General features: G+C 40.1%; 1 protein-coding gene across 2 annotated transcripts in view; it reads left to right on the top strand.

The window, feature by feature from the left end:
* The window catches only part of gnal (guanine nucleotide binding protein (G protein), alpha activating activity polypeptide, olfactory type), a 48,054-nt gene extending 30,590 nt beyond the window's left edge, over nt 1–17,464 (top strand). For both annotated transcript variants that reach the window (XM_034153078.1, XM_034153079.1), the window contains exons 6-12: nt 9,651–9,705; nt 9,796–9,869; nt 11,063–11,121; nt 11,286–11,406; nt 12,580–12,710; nt 12,797–12,864; nt 15,017–17,464. In XM_034153078.1, the coding sequence (XP_034008969.1) occupies nt 9,651–9,705; nt 9,796–9,869; nt 11,063–11,121; nt 11,286–11,406; nt 12,580–12,710; nt 12,797–12,864; nt 15,017–15,163 (655 nt within the window). In that variant the 3' untranslated portion in view covers nt 15,164–17,464. The remainder of the gene's footprint in view (nt 1–9,650; nt 9,706–9,795; nt 9,870–11,062; nt 11,122–11,285; nt 11,407–12,579; nt 12,711–12,796; nt 12,865–15,016) is intronic.

Raw genomic sequence — 17,464 nt, 5'->3', positions numbered from 1 at the left:
GTTTAGCATTGACATTAGCATGTTTTCTATCACATGGGGCCTTTCAAACCCCCAGCGCCTGCTCTGGGTTTGGCCTGTTTGTGTGCTGCTCTATTCCAGGTCGTGTAGCCTGTTAAGCCTGGCTGGTTAGCATCGAGGCTAGCAGTTAGCCGTGTCCAGCCACACCCAGGAATAAGGTCTCCTTCCACCTCGACCACTAGTCAAACAAGACTCAACTTTCACCTTCTGTGGAATGTGGTCAGAGGGGGGCACAGAGCTATTAATAGAAAGCTTTTATATTTCTCTGTCACAGCGGTTTGTTTGCCTAGACAGTTTGAGCTGTTGGCTGTTTCATCAGGCCTGGCTAAAGGAGGTAGCTCGGAAGCTAACTTAAGTAAACATTTGGCTCCAGCACAAGCCATGGTTGGGTGGTTTGGTTGGTTGATTCATTGTTGAAGGCATTCTTAACCTGAGATTCTGCAGCTTCTACATACTGACCAGATAGATAAGATAAGGAGATAAGTGTCCTGACTCCTGACGTAACAATACATTATGTCAGGGCAACATCCGGTTCCTCTTCTTATGCCATAGTGGTTCTTCAGAGTAATACTGTACCCTAAAACAATATTTATTTAGAAATGTAATTCCAGTCCACACCTATTGTGTTTTTACAGCTGCTAGGTTAAACAAAGGCGTAATGTAGTTACATGTTGCCTTGTGTAAGCTGCTACACTACATTTGTCCTTCGGTGTCTGCTGAGGCATAAACACCGGAAACTTTAGATTAAAAATGGATCAGTTCATCAACAGGAAAATTAATCTGCAAATATTTTGGTTGCAAATCCTTTCATTTTAGTTCTCAAGTAAATGCCAACATCCCGTTGTGCCATCATTTAGATTTTCAGGTTTTGCTGTTTTTCTTTAGTGATGCAGGGTGCAAAATGAACTGTTTAGTTCACGGGCCAAATGGAAAGTAAATCTTCAAATGTAAGTAAAGATGTTAGATATATTTATTGGCTGGGTAGTAAAGCTCTACCACCCACTTAGATATGTCACTAGCATGTCATATATTTTGAGTGTTGGTTGACAAAAAGAGGACTTTAATGACCTTGGGTTTTAGGAAATTGAGTTAAGTATCTGTTTGTATTTTCCAGACAACTTAAGAAAGTAGTTGTCCGATTGATCAAAAAGAAAACGATGGAAACTATTTGTATTTCTATAAATATACTTAATCTGACTAAGAGTGTATATTGTAACAATAAAATACACAAATCAGCAGCATACATATGTTTTAACCCTGTAAATACAAACAGCTCTCATGGTCTAAAATAACAGCGTTGTCGACTTTTAAGATGCTAAGTGTGTTTTCACTGGATTCCCCTGGCATTTTCCTAACACACGAAACTCACACCAGCTGTATCTCTCGTCAACTTAGTGGCCATTTGTAGCCCAGTAAATTCAGAAAGTAGCAATCACTTTTATTTTAAGTTAAAATAATCATTTGCAATTTAATCTGAATATTTTGATATGTAATACATTATATCTAGCATATTTGACAGCTGTGTGAAAAGGTGGAATGTAGCTTGTACTGTATAAGTTATGGGGATAACATTTTACTGAAAAGCAAGTTGCCCAAAATGACTTGTGTGTGTGACCTCACTGAACATGACAGCAGAAACTACCTTGGTCATTTGTTTGCCAGCAACATCCCAGCAAGCATTAAAGTCACTGTGATTTCCATTTTATTTTTTGGTGATTGAACCGAGGATGTGTTTCTTGTTACAAAGCTCTCACAACATCACCACAGTCCGCAGTTACCTCTTGGCCATAAAGAGTCATTTTACAGTGTGCATTACCGTAACCAGGCCCATCTCATGGGACTCCTATTGACTGCTCCGTAACTTGTAACATCCTTATCAATTATCCCCACGGTCCAGCTCTCAACTCTTATAACCTTGTGTGCGTCTAATTTATCACAACTGACACTGTGTCTGTCATGTTGTGACACACTTTGAGTCTCTTCACTAACTGTAATACAGACTACACACATTACATCTGACTGAAAATGTGACTTATTTTTGGTTGTGTGCGTGAGACGGTAGTCCTCATTTGCTGTGCCCTCCCACCGAAGACACACACACACACACACACACTCACAGTGACACACACTCACAGTGACACACACTCAGTGACACACATACAGTGTAACGCTAGCACAGAGCACGGTTCTGCTTTGTGTTGATGTATGGGAGAGTCTGGGAATGGAAGGATACAAGTGCGGCCTGGCTTAGGAAGAGACGGGGGGATAGAAAGAGAACGAGAGAGGAGTGGTATGGACCGACTGGGGTTGCCATGGGAACCCAGCTGCTAAAAGCAGGCAGGGTCAGTGTGGAAGAGAGGCTGTGTGCAGCAGGAGCAAAGGGATGCCACCCGGAGGCCGCTTTGGGAACTACACAAACACACAGCTGACAGCTCGAGTCCTGGCAGAGAATGTGCAAAATCTTTTAGAAAAAGAGTGAAAAAGGAAATGACAGAAAGACCCAGGCCCTTATGTACACTCTGTTTGGGATCACCCGTCCCTTCTTTGGAGTTTTTTTTACAGTTATGTCCAGGATTGATTTTATGAGGAGACAAAACCCAAATGAACAACATATAAAGTGGGGACATTTAGTTAATTATGGTAAGCATCGCAGTTGCTGATAAGACAACTTAAATACAGGAGAACACTAAAAACCTCCAGAATTAAAATAAATAAAAACGGCATTACAGTATCTGAGTTTATGCCTCGCAGGATGAATAACAGAAACAAGAGTAAGGCACCTGCTTCGGATCCTTTTTGGATTTATAACGCACTTATATATAAGCCTGTAGCGTGAATGTTGTTTCCTAAATATCAATTAATATTATTAAATATTATGAGTATATCACTTTATTCTATTGCCTTTTATTTTGTATTTTTGTCTCGTATGCTACTGATACTACAAGTATTTTAAAAACAAGACATGTATTTCAATGTTAAAACTATGTCCTGGCATGTATCAACAATGGAAGCAAGAAACTTTGAATAAAAAAAAAAAAAGAACAGACAGTTGAAAAGGAAATGAACTTATACTTTGCATGGAGACTGTACTCTGTGGATTTGGTGAATTGATAATGGCAGCTCGGTTCAGGCTTATGCAATCAGCGCTGACACTGTAGACTCCCCTGTCTGATATTAGTCATTGGTTATTGACTTCTGATTAGAGGAAAAGAGGAAAAGCTCATTTTCACTGGGTCACCGGTTGACTTAGAAGCGGAACAACTAATTTAATTTGACATGGAGGCTGTGGTTGTTTACGGGCGAGAGAATTGAAACCTACTCGATATTGTTGATTAGACTATTTTTGTTTTTGTTTTCTATTTTTGGCACAGACTAATTCAGTAGCTGACAGATAGTGTATTGATGTTGGGCCTCAACATTATTTAGAGAAACCCATAAGTCAATTTCACTATGAGAACTGTAGCTGGGAGCTCCACAGGGATACGGTTCAGGCCTGACATGATCTCTGTGTTCCCACTGCAGCGTGAATTTAGGAGTCTTTATAAGCAGAGGTAATGGTCCACATAGACATTAAACAGAGATGAAAATGGCATTTCAATGTATTTCACATTTTTATACAACACCTTTCAAAACCATGACTTGATGCGGCGGCCCTGGAAGGCGAATTGGCGGCCTTGAGATTAAGCAGGCACTTTTGTTTACACAAGATTTGGTTTGACTTTCAGGAGTGTCTCCGTTCTTGCTCCTATATTTAGGAAGTACCCACTGAGCCGTTGATGGATTTGTCTAGTTTGAGATCTGTCTTCCAAACTGCACAGTGTTCCTGTTTGGATGGATCGAGTTGAACTCCAGGCTCAGATCTTTCCACCAGGTGACCAGGATCCTGCACAGCTCCACCTTTCACTTTCTCTGTGTGCCAAACCTGCACAATTTACAGTCTACTAAGTATGTTTTTGGTGACAATAAAGCATTAATGGGAAACGTTGAAATATAATATCATAGTGTATTAAGGCCGTTATAGGTCAAATATGTACCTGTTCTTCTTCCACGTTAGATCAGGAAGTATTAAAACCGGCCTACTTATTAAAACGACTGTGTGTTTAACTCTGCCAGGCTGCTAGCGGTAGCCATGTTGCTAACGATACACGAACAAACAAAAGCAGTGTGTCCTGTGTTGTCTGTAGGTCTAAGAGAAAACAGAAGTAGACGGCAGCACCAATGATACCACTTGGAAACACTAGGAGAAGCAAAGTTGAAATGCTTTCCATCTCTGAGTTTGTTTCCCACTGAATATACCAGCTTCTACTCACTCCATAGATAACAGTTGGGCTGACATATCGTTTTAGGATTGCTCAAAGTTTGATAATTGATTTGTGGGTTGGTGATCCCATTTTAAAAACACTTTATATAGTGTCCTGTTTAATATTGTGCAGTTATTGTTATCACTGTCATATTAACACCTTTAAGAGATCAGTGGTGCCGTTTGCTGTATCATTTCCGTCAATGAACTCAAGTTGGTTCTCTTTTCTTTTGTAATTCAGTAATGTTCAGTATAGGTCACGGATTGTCACTTTATCGTTCTTCTTGTTCACAGCTGAATAAACAAAAACTGAGCTACAGTTATTATACAGCACCAGAAAATATGTAAAGGCCCTTAAAAAAAATGACTTTCCCAGTTAGAGTCAGTGAGGCTGTGCTGCCATGTTTTACACTGAGCTTTAAAGCGCTGTCACCAGTCAGTTGGAGACTAAAGTGAAAGTCCATTATGCTGGCCTGAGCGGCTCAAAATATGGAAACTATTGATCGGGTCCTCTGCACTGCTAATTAAAGATGCTCCACTATTTGTAAAAAGTCAACCCAATTATCAAATGAGCACATGAGGCTGGGAGCTGTTGGCTGCTGTGAAGGTTGCCGGGGACTTTTTTCCAGACTTTTTTCCAGCGTTGTGACAACTTTTCACAGTTTCTTTTATTCAACTTTTGTACAACAACCGGCTCTTTGTTTTTGGACACGTGTTGTCTTGATGCATACAGTTTATTTTTGAATGTTTAAATGATTTGGTTGCTATTTGGTTCGCTTCTTTCTGTTGTCTGTAGTTTTATTTGCATTTAGGCCTATTTGTTTATTTGTTTGTTGTGGCTTTAAAAAAAAGATACCTAAGCTTGTATCGGTGCTCTGGGTTAGAAAGACCCGTGGAGCTGTGTGACCCATGTCCCCGAGCCCCGGTGTGAAGCGTTTTAATGCCCCCGCCCCTCCACTACCACCATCTTCCCTCTTCCCCCCCTTTTTCTGCTCAATGGACTGTCACATGTGACTCGAAACCACGTGGGATCTGAGGCCCGAGGCCCCCTCCCCGCATCAACTGTCCCTCAACATGTTGGTGTGTGTGAATGAGCTTCTGCCTGTCTCTGTGTTTTATGGAAAGATGAGGCCAACAACACGGAAAAGACCAGGCCAAGTCAAGTGATATTGTCCACAACAAAGACTATACATAGCAACACAGACTGGCCCGCAGGACGAGTACAGTGTGTTTTGGTTAAATACAGAGACAGCCCAGCCCCGCAGACAGAACGAGAGGCTCAGTTATAGACAAGATAGTGGTAAAGTTCCTTATTTTATTCAACATGCCTATTAAGAACAAACTGTCACAGACTGGATGTGCCGGATTAATGTGGTTTGATGGTTTAGATTTAAGTGGAAAAAGCAGAGCAACAAATTCATAACAAAAAATAAACCATAATACATGTATTGTACGCATACTAGGAACAAAGTGGAAAACAACTGGTGGCCTGTTGTCCCCTTGAATCCACACACAAAGCGACCACATCACATAACGATCCCAGCAGAGAATAGTTCTGGGAGGAAATAGAAGAAACCGACACAAGCCGCAGATTTCCCCGGACATGAGATCCAGCTCGTCTATTTGTAGCGCTGGACCAGAACAGCCTCCAAAAACTGCACCAAACCTTTTTGATACAGCGTTATCTGGACGTCTGCTTGGTAATCGATGTTATCTTTTTCTGTTTTTTCCCCCCCCCTCGATCCTTGTTTTATTTTTCCCTTACTGTGTAGAAGCTCTATATTTGGCTCTCCAGCGCTCTGCCAATAGTACTTCTGTCACATGGCAGTCACAAAGCGCTCTGTAATTATAACCTTGCTAGGTTTCTGCATGATGACTGACTAAAAATACTCCCACATTGTTGCAGTGATGGGGTAAAAAGCTGGATTTCTTGAGGTTTTTGCATTTGTTTTTGTGTGTGTGAAACAGTGTCTGCTCAGGGGAGACGAGTGTTTGTGTGTGTGTGTGTGTGTGTGTGTGTGTGTATTTTTAGATGTGTGTGTCTTGTGCAGTTCAATGGGTTGGCTGGTTTGGTTCGCCTTGGTTCCAGGGAAGCACTGATTGAAAAATAGATTATTGTGTAACTTGTTAAATGTTGATCTCAACCCGGCATGATGCTAACGTTGGTTCTGATCATGGCTACAGATTTGTGTTCTTATCTGTGTTTCATGGTATTGTTTTCTTTGTTTTCTTTTAAATGATGAGAATAAAGAAGAAATTCGACATAGTGTCAACAGAGGTCAAGAACCCGAGACTTATATAAAGGACACAAAAGAAAGCATAAGAGCAATGTCTTGGATATTAGCAAATTGCGTGGACATTTGTGTTATAGTTTAAAATATTTCATCGATCTAAAATGTTCATATTTAGCAGATTAATGCCAGAATTCAGTAAGGTCTAACATGCATTTTGAACCTTATACAACTTTGAATGAGCTATTACTGCTGTTCCCTTTTATAGTGAGTAGGAAACCACGCTAACCTGTAGGTGTGGGGAAGCCCAGAAGAAGTTTCTCGGGTAATCTAGCTGATAAAGTCATAATCTTAACCTCTTCAGGTGATGATTCACATGATGTCCATTGTCCTACAGTCATGAAGTTATTTTAAGCTACATAATTGAACTTATTTAGAACAACTGTCCGAAGGTCAATTAGTTTAAGACGAGGTGTGGAGGATTGTGGGAGTTTTTTCATACGATAAGACCTCTGTTCAGCCTGGAGAGATGACTCGGCATACCTCGTCTGGTTAATAAGTACAAACTGTAGTGTGCACTAAAATAATAAATAAGCACTTTAGTCTGTGGTAACATGTGGCATGCATTTGTCATTTTGGCGACATTGTAAAAGCTAATTTAAGAAGCCAATAAAAAGAGTCATAGTGCATTATGGAAATGTATTTGAAAGGTGTGCTGATACAGATACAGCTTATTTGTGTAAGACAGACTAGTTCTCCTTCAGAAATAGCCTCACTTCTGCTTTTTTAGCAGACTGTGAGGCAGAAATGAAGTCGCTGTGATGAAAACATTGTTGTCAGAGCACATGAGCGCTGTCTCTGTTATCTAATGCTTCATAATGGAGCATTCATTCCCGGCTTATTTAATTCTACATGAGTCTATTAAATGTGCTTCTTTTAGGGGTGAATTAAAAATGAACTGACAACCATACATGTGCATCAAGTGTTAATTGTATCTGCTCTTTTGTTTTGATTAAGTGGAAGTCTTCAGTTTTACTTAAATGCCCTTTTTTAAATTAGATATATTTACTCAATTCTTTGTTTTAAGTCAAGATTTTGTTGATTTAAAGTCTGGGCATTTAATATTATCCTAGTCAAAGAGAATTCTAACTATTCTCAATGAAAAGTCCATGAAAAGTGGAAATGTGGTCTTTTTTATATTACCAGTGATATCGTCACCGTCGGTGTTTAAAGACGTCTGCGCTGCCTCGTAGTCGTCTTGTCTTAGTCATGAAAAAAGGTTGTTGACGAGCGTATGTAGTCATAGATTTTGTTAATGGATCTAACGCTGATTGCTTGTAGCCGTGTCTTATGACATCCTGAAGCTACAGATGAAGTATTTGTATCATTCTCTCCATCGTTTATTGATATTAAATAGTATTACTGTCATAATGATGGCTGTGGCCTGGACTACTGATTAGTGATGAAGGGTTCAGGGTAATTAGTTGTCAGGTTTTTGCTTATTTTATTTTCTGATCAATTCAGTGTTTGGTTTATTCAAAATAACACATTTTCTATAATTTAAGACTTACAGATTCAGCTAATTCTCAAAAGATATTTGTATTAAGTGGTTGTCGATTTATTTTGGACTAGTAATCAATTTATCAGCACATGTTTGAAGTTCAGTTGATAAACTACAGAGAGAGCAAGAGAGACGTTTATTCCTTCACTTTTAAGGTCCTTTTGGGGAGTAACACTTTTACATTTCATGCTCACAAACATATTTATACCAAAGTATTTTCAAGTGCATTTTGCTTTGGGCCTCAGATCATTTGGAGTGTGGTCCGCTCCTGTAGTTAGACACTTCAGGAAACAGATTGAATACCTAAAGAGGAGACCTGCTGAACCTTAAGGTGGCTGATTTGGAAAATATACATATACAGATACAGGTAGGTAGGTAGGTAGGTAGGTAGGTAGATAGGTAGGTAGATGGATAGGTAGGTAGATAGATAGGTAGGTCGGTAGGTAGGTAGGTAGGTAGGTAGGTAGGTAGGTAGGTAGGTAGATAGATAGATAGATAGATAGATAGATAGGTAGGTAGGTAGGGAGATACTTTATTTATCCCAAGTTGGGAAATTATTTTGTCACAGCAGCATTTTGTCAATCTATACAAATTACAACCTTACTAAAAATAGAATAAAATACAAACATAAAAAATGTAAAAACAATATACCTATTCTCATTAAAAAAGGGCATATATTTAGAGTAGTATCTAAACACTATAAAATATAGAGAATGAATTAGAATACTATCTAATATACCAATCTACTAAACATATAAACATAGTGTACTATATACATAAAAGAAATGGTGTACAGTCGCTTGAAACTAAAAGCAATATATATCCTGTCTGGTGCTTTTTTGCACAGCAGTGCAGTAATGGAGCTTTTTTTAGTCAATATTAATAGCACTTCCGCCTTGAAACGGAAGTTGGAGCAGAAAAGAAGGCAACGTTGAAGCACCCTAGTTCAGGTGAAGAATAAGGTGAATAAATGGTTCTTTTTGATGATGTGATGCAGATGATCCAGGGGCTGAGTGACCCTGTGTCCCCGGCCCACTGTCCTGAGCCTCTGCTGTGCACATGCTCTCAGTAGTGAAGCAAGCTGTCTAACCTCCACAATAACCGCCTTATGTAATCACTCTGGCTAGAGACAGACCAAAATAGCCCAGACTGAGCAGCCCTGCCCTCTTGTGGCGAGCGGCCGCCTCAACACCGGCCTGCAGAGAGTATCTGACAGAGGAGGCAGACATGGCGGCCGCCTTGTGCAGCTTCCTGTGTATCTCACTTGAGCGAATGAATAACTGACGCAGCACAACGGGTTTCATGAATGATATGAAAGTCGTGACGTGTGATCAGAAGTGATGATTGTTGGTAAAGAGACACGATTGTGGTGAAAGATATCTGGGGTTTCTCTGTGAGATGAGCTCTGGATCTCTGTCTGTAGAAATCAGTAAATATGGAGATTCATCTGATACATTTACTAGTTTGCTTTGAATTGTTTTATTTATTTAAATCTTACTCCTGCAGACTTATTAAGCCTGTGTTGTTTGTTTCTTTGCAGTTTCCTGGACAGAATTGACTCTGTAAGACAGAACGACTACACACCAACGGACCAGGTCAGTCCCATCACTGTGCACAGTCTAAAGTTTGGAACCTCCAAAAGCTTGTCTGAAATGTTACTGAACTCAATACGTCTTCTCTTCCAGGACCTGCTACGCTGCCGAGTGTTAACTTCAGGGATTTTCGAGACGAGGTTCCAAGTAGACAAAGTGAACTTTCAGTAAGTGCTGCTCAGCTTTCACTCAGACATAACACACACGTAAAGGTAAAGACGGTGCTTTCTTCGCCTGGTCTATTCTTTAATTAATGGTTTATTCAAGCAACTAGGAATATATATTATATACGCAGACTAAATTGACAAAATACATACATTTGTAACCAAGTATGTGCCCGAAAAACATAATTTTTATCTTAACATACTTACTATTTCCATCTTGAAATCCAAAATACTCAAATGCCACAAACACACGGGGTCAACCAAAACTTCACGTCGATTTTTTTACAAAAGCATAAATCTGCTTCCTTTTTGCGTGACTTTTGTTCCTTTATTCACGGCTAAGATGAACGTTATTTCCCCAGCTATAAAAGCAGCCAATAGAAGTTAAAGTCAATGTTTTGTAACAGTTTCTGATGATGTCGGATGAGATGACCCATTTCTGCCGCCGTAGACACATCAGACTTATTCTGCAATTTGAATCGAGCCTTTGTTTCAAATGATATCATCCTGAAGGGTTGATGTAAAAGCTCAGGGACACAACCTCCATTAAACTGGGACGAATTTCTGTTTGGGCTCGTACATTCAATTCCCCACAAACCTCAAAACAAAACAATTATTTGGAATTCTTACTGTTGCAGCAAAAAAAAGTAATAACTAGAAAATGTCTCAAAGCGGACATCCCTTCCCTCGACAACTGGTACGACAAAATCCATGAAATGTATGTCATGGAAAGAATCACTTTCTCAATGAGGCTTCAGGAAAACACGAGGAAATATGGAGAATCTACATATCCCAAAGACGACCATCCCTTGTTTGACTGTGTTTCTATACACCGATTGAATGTATATATAGGTGTGTATGTATGGACACATGTATGTGTGTATTGTATGTATATATGTATGTTGATATGTATGCATATGTACATGTGTAGACATTTGCCATTTCAAACAACCCCTGTGTACTTTTTATTTTATTTTGACTAATTTTGTTTGCTATTTCATTTGTCATTTTAGGGTCTCTAAAAATATATTATTTGAAAAACTGTACTTTTAATATAATGTGACAAAAAAAGATTTTCAGGCTTGCTAAAAATACAGTACAATATGAACCTGAAGTCCAGACATGAACTCTTTGATTATACAGAGCAGCAACATGTGTGTTGTTAAGTCTAACCCAGTGTTTTGTCTCCTCCTTAGCATGTTTGATGTTGGAGGCCAGAGAGATGAAAGGAGAAAATGGATCCAGTGCTTTAACGGTGAGACTTTTCCTTCTTCATCTTGAACCTTACAACACAGTCTCCTCCTATCACATCTCATCTGTCATTAAGCACTCCACCTCTTATGGGTTGTTGTTTCTACACACATGATGTCCGAGAGCTGTCCTCATGTAGTTCCTCTCTTCTACTTCTTCTTCTTCCAGACGTCACTGCTATCATCTTCGTGGTGGCCAGCAGCAGCTACAACATGGTAATAAGGGAAGACAATAACACCAACAGGCTACGGGAAGCCTTGGACCTCTTCCGCAGTATTTGGAACAACAGGTGAGGCAGGAAAGACTTGCATCTAAGGGGGCTTCAATGATGTTAGGAGTAGGGATGCTCCGATCGCCAATTTTGGTGCCGATCGCCGGAATCAGTATCGGCCGATACCGATCCGTTCGAGTGGGCGGGGCCTATGGAGATCTTCCATTTAAAGTGATGTTTAAAACTCAGTTAATGGGGCTCATTCACTGGAGCTTCCACAAACAACAACCAACATAATTATTACATTCAAATGAAGTACATTATTCAAGTTTACATTAATTTGGATAATAACACGGGAGAAATGAGCGGAAGCGCTCTCTCTCCCTCTCTCTCTCTCTCTCTCTCTCTCCTTCCCTCTCTCTCTCTCCCTCTCTCTCTCTCTCTCTCTCCTGACAGCCTGTCATTATCTCCTGCAGCTCACTGATCCAGTAATGAGTGACCCGACAGTGAAGAATAAACATATTTATAACTAGTTTAGCTTGTTCCAGAGGTAGATAAAATAGCTAAGTGTGTAAGGTCTAACTCTTAGTGTGTGTTTCGCTCCGCTCACCGGTCCGTCACAGCGGGCGGAGCTGCAGGATTTCTGCTTCACACACGTTGCATACCGCTATTTTACTGTCATTTTCGGACACCTTAAAATACTGCCAGACCGGTGAAGCCATTTTGGCGAGCTTGTTTTGCCGCGCACAGAGAAAAGTGTCATGTATTTTACGTCATGTGATCTGCTCTCCCGATCGGCCTTTATAGAGAGCACCGATCGATCGGCCGAGAGTGAATATCGATCGGAGCATCCCTAGTTAGGAGTAGTCATCTGAATATACTTGAAGTTGTAAACATGCATAGCCTTCATGTTCTGTTAGTACATTTAGTCTAAAAACAAGAATTTGACTTATAATACCTGCTGCTTTAAGGTCATTGAAACATTTAAAGGGTTTAGGGGTTAATGCAACGTCCACATCTCTTTTGCCCCTATAATATCCTGTCGTGTGTCGCTAACGAAAGCATAAAAAAACACCCCTAAAAGTAAAAAATACACTTGTTTCAATATCATCACACCTTTTTATGTCGTAAAACTAAACCAAGATGTTCAGAGGACCAGTCGTTCCATCTTTTGACTTGAACTGACGGGGTTTGATAGCCATGTTGACTCTCATTCAGTGTAAATACTCATTCTGTGACGTTGTTTTTCAGATGGTTACGCACTATATCGGTCATATTATTCCTGAACAAGCAGGACATGCTGGCTGAGAAAGTATTAGCTGGAAAATCCAAAATTGAAGACTACTTCCCCGAATATGCTCGCTACACCATACCAAATGAAGGTTCGTGCCCCGCTGAAATGAACAAGTACTTTACAGTTCCTCTTTACGTCAGTATGTGTTTGAATGAGAATCTGTGTTTCTTTTAGCAACTCCTGAACCTGGTGAGGACCCGAGAGTGACGAGAGCTAAGTTCTTCATCCGAGACGAGTTTCTTGTAAGTATTTCTCTGTTTGTAGAGAGCTGAAGTTGATGACTGTCCAGCCATGAATAACTTCCTCCTTTTCATTCATTGGTCAGTGTTATTGTATGTTACGTGACTTATTAGTAGGAACAGTAGGAGTTGAAAAGAGGGAATTTTCTAAATCTGGTAAACACCTGTGAGATCAAGTGTTTGTGTGTCTGTGCATTGCATTACTTACCCTAACCCAGGGGTGTCAAACTCAAACACACAGTGGGCCACAATAAAAAAAAATGGGTACTAGTCGAGGGCCGGACTGGTTCAATGTTTATTGCAAATCTTATTGAAATGAACTTATTGCACATATTAAACCTGGAACTAACAAAGCTTAATTTATTGCCTATAAAAACCCAATGGCTTTGTCATTGGACCTGGACTGGTGGCGGTCCTCAGGGTTGAGTGAAGGTGTGCGTGCAATATACCGGCGGGCCAGATCTAATAGTAATTAAAAATTATCCTGCGGGCCGAAATTAAATCCACCAAGGGCCTGATTTGGCCCCCGGGCCTTGAGTTTGACACATGTGCTCTAACCCTAATACAACTTGTATTAAAAGAAACACCTATCCTAAGGCACACCTATCCTAAGTTAGTTAATTGTTATATAGTTGCAACAGATTAGCATCAGGTCAGCTTTTAAAGATGCTCCCAAACGACCAATCAGACTGTGGATGAAATGATTCTGTATGGCCATTCTGTTTTTTTTAAATCAAATTTCATTTAAGGCTTTTTTAAATCCATGGAAAATAAATGTATATATTCCGAAGAAGTAATACTTTTAAAATCACAGGAAAACGTACAGACAGCAGATATCAAACTCGAAAAGCAGACGGATGATTTGTGTCACAGACGGTAAATGACAGATGGCTCACACTCAAAGTTAGAGGGACAGGAAGTGATCTTGCAGTATGTGCTGAGGCTGCGGAAAAAGCTTATAGTATAGAAATAATGTGATATTTGAAAGGAAGCGAACTTTCCAGAAGTTTCTTAAGGACAAAGGTCAGGAAGGTGGAAGGAATTCAGAGTGTCCAAAAGACGACCTCACCTCTCAATCTCAATCTTTATTTATTTATATAGCACATTTAAAACTATCTCAGTTGACCAAAGTGCTGTGCAGGGAACACATATAAAACAACACAATAGGAGTCAAACAATACAACAAGATAAAAACATATAAAAACACATACAGAATGTATATTTTTCAGGTTTTGAAATCTTAATAAAAACGTTTTAACCCTTCGATGCACTTGGAGTGCCTGGACCCTACACTCTTCCATAAGTGGGTCAAAAAGGACCCGTATTAGAATAATATGTGTTTTTATGCCATTTTTGTCATTTTGGTTAAGAAAAATCACTTGTATAATATTTAGTATTATATTTTGGTTCACACTAGAAATATTTAGTATTTAATTTTTCACTATTTATAATTTTAGACATTTTTTTTACATTTTGAAAAAAAACGTTTTGAACATATCGATGCAACGATCTCCACTATTCTGAGACCCTCACAGTATTCCAGTCCCTTTTTCAAAACTCATCTCTTCTCCTCTTGTCTACTCATCATAGCCCACCCCCCATCAATCCATGCCGGTTGATCAAGTTTGATAGTCCTAACCCTAACCTTCCCTTATATTGTAAAGCGATTTGAGTCCTTGAAAAGCCCTATAAAAATATAATGTATTATTATTATACTGACAGGTATCAGATCTTGCTGTGTACAATAATCTTCCTGAGAGATGTCACTTGTGATGTAGTCTGTGTGTTCTACAGTGAATGTATTCCTGACAGCAACAGGTGATGAGAATCAAAGGTTCCTATAGGATGCCATAGGAAATCCATGCGGGTCATTTTTGACCCACTTATGGAAGCTTGGGGTAGAAATACAAAAACTACAATTTCTTAAAATGTATCAATTTAAAATTTGAATGGCATGATATCCAAAACATGTTTTTTGAGGAATAGCTGGAAAATGAAATGATAAAAAATGTAATTACAAAGATATTCAAGAAAACCACCTCACCGGGTCAAAAAATACCCACTTATGCATCTAAGGGTAAAAAAAACCCACATACAAATATCAAAATGTTATGCTCAACTAGTATCACATGATATTTCCTCTCTCTCCTCTCAGCGGATCAGCACTGCGAGTGGCGACGGCCGACATTACTGCTACCCCCACTTCACCTGCGCCGTGGACACAGAGAACATCCGGCGGGTGTTCAACGACTGCCGGGACATCATCCAGAGAATGCACCTGCGGCAGTACGAACTCTTGTGATGGGAGACGCCTCCGTCAGCCTTCTGTGTTTCTCTCCACCATTCTGCATCCTTGACGAACCCTTCCTCCTCCTCCTCCTCCTCCTCCTCCTCTACTCCTCCTTTACTCCTCACCCCTCCTCCCTGAAAGAAACCCTCTGACCACCCCCTCCTGTCGAGGACTATGAAGTACTACTGAAGTGTGTCAAATCCTCTTCCTCTTCTTAACTTCTTAGCTTTTTGTACGTTAATTTTTTTTTTTTCTCTCTGAGACCGATTCCTCCCCGTTTTCACCGATGTGAAAGGAAGGTTTGGGAACAAAGTTGTTGCGTGCCGTTTCTTTCCTTCCTTTTCTTTTAATCCCTTTTGAATGCCTTGATTTTTGTCATTCCACTAAGCCTTGGGCTACCTCCTATTTTTTTTTTTTTTTTTTTTTTTTGCCCCTTTGTGTCCTGTTTTTTTTTTGTGGCTTTGTCATTGGACCTGGACTGGTGGGTGTGGATACATAAAAACACACCTACAGGACCTCAGTGTAGAGGCAGTGTGTGTGTGTTCAAGTGTGTGTGAAGGAGGAATGCCATGTGAGCGAGCGCATGTGTTTATGTTTGTGTGTCACCTGCTGGGTAAAGCTGGCATCACCACCATGACCTTTGCCCCCCCCCCCCCCCCCCCTTCCCCACCCCTTCTATTTTATTTGTTTTGCCCCGTCACCCCCTCTGCCCTGCGTCTCCTCTCCTCGGGACGACACCCCCCGGAGAGAGAGATGGGGGAGGGGAACCGAGTGGATGAAGAGATAAATGCACTTTGCATCAGGTTCCTTAATATTTTTATTTTTTTTGGTTGTTGTTGTTGTTTTTTCTCCAGAGGAAGCATACACACAATGTAGCATCACAATATTTATTACCCCGTCACGATGTTAGCTTGCCGAGCGGCCGAGAGACGAGTGGAGCGGAGAGTGTGAGGGGTGGGGGGGGGGCAGGAAACACGAAGAAGAAGGATTTAAATGAAGGAAAAGGGACTGAGCTCTCTGCACCTTAGCCCTGCTGCCTCCACGGACTCGGACCTGCCTCCTTTTTCCACACAAACCACCCTTTTAGCTTAGAGATACTGATGGGAGGGGGGGGGGGGGCGGGAGGGGTGGAGGGACGGGAGAGAAAAATGTATTGTTCTCTTTTTTTTTTTCTTTCTTTTTTTTGTTAACTTGTACACTGTGCAAGGTTGAATTATCCTGTACAGACTGTAAAATGTAATATTATTTTGTACAACTTAATTGAAAGAAAAACAAATCTACTTGTAGATCTTTGTGCCTTGATTATGGCTGTACCTGTAAATGAGCTCAGATGTAAGTATGTTTTCGACTGCGCTGTACAGCTTGATGTCAATCTCTATCAGCAGCGGAAGACTGCGGGTAGGGGACTTTCTCTGTAGAGTTTAGTTTTTTCTGGTTTATAAAAAAAAAAGGAAATGCTGTTTAGTAAAAAATAAAAAATAGGGAAAAAATCCTAAAAACCTGTATACATTATGCAAATTAACCACTTACCTGCAGTGAAGACCAGATGTTGCAGCGCCATGCCTTTTTTTCTTTCGTTCTTTTGTTGGTTTTATTTTTCCTCCTTTTTGATTTTAATTTTATTTTGAATTTCACAGCTTTAAACAAACATTGGAAATCCATTGAAAGTGTCCAAATTGCAACCTGGTGTTGTTTTAATAGGAACCAACGTTTTTTCGATATGAAGTGTGTCTGAGATCTGTACTGATGTGCGTGCCTGTGCGCATGTGTACATAAAACAAACATAGACTCACAGACGCATTGTGTGTGTGCGTGAGCGTGCGAGGGCGAGTGTGCGTTGTGTGTAAAATTTTATAAATGTATGTACATGTAAATTTATAGGTCTATATAAATATATATGTACAATTATACATGTTTAATTATGTGTGTGCCTAGGTGTACATACCTATGTATGTATACGGTAAATATGTATACATACACACATAGGAAAGCATGTTTAGAATGGAGATGAATAAATGAGAGCGTGCAATATTAGTAATTCTTTGGTCCTTTGGAGCCATACCCAATGGCACAGGCACTATGAATGTGTGAGCAGCACCCAACAAGACAAGCTCTTCTCCTTGTACAAACAGCATCAGCCTTTTCTTCTGCTACAGTACACGTCTATCCCCAAAAGAGAGTGAACTGACTGGAGGTGCAAAAACCTTGTTTGGCCTGGGAGGATGATTAAATGACATTTTTATTTTCTTTAAATAAAGAGGCACATTAGAGGACTTTGCTTTATTTCCATCTTGGTGTCCAGTTGTGTCCAGA

The sequence above is a fragment of the Trematomus bernacchii genome, unplaced genomic scaffold (assembly GCF_902827165.1).
Source record: "Trematomus bernacchii unplaced genomic scaffold, fTreBer1.1, whole genome shotgun sequence".
NCBI classification, from domain to species: Eukaryota; Metazoa; Chordata; class Actinopteri; order Perciformes; family Nototheniidae; genus Trematomus; species Trematomus bernacchii.
The sequence above is the reverse complement of the archived record's forward strand: the minus strand, read 5'-3'. Positions and strand labels throughout refer to the sequence as shown.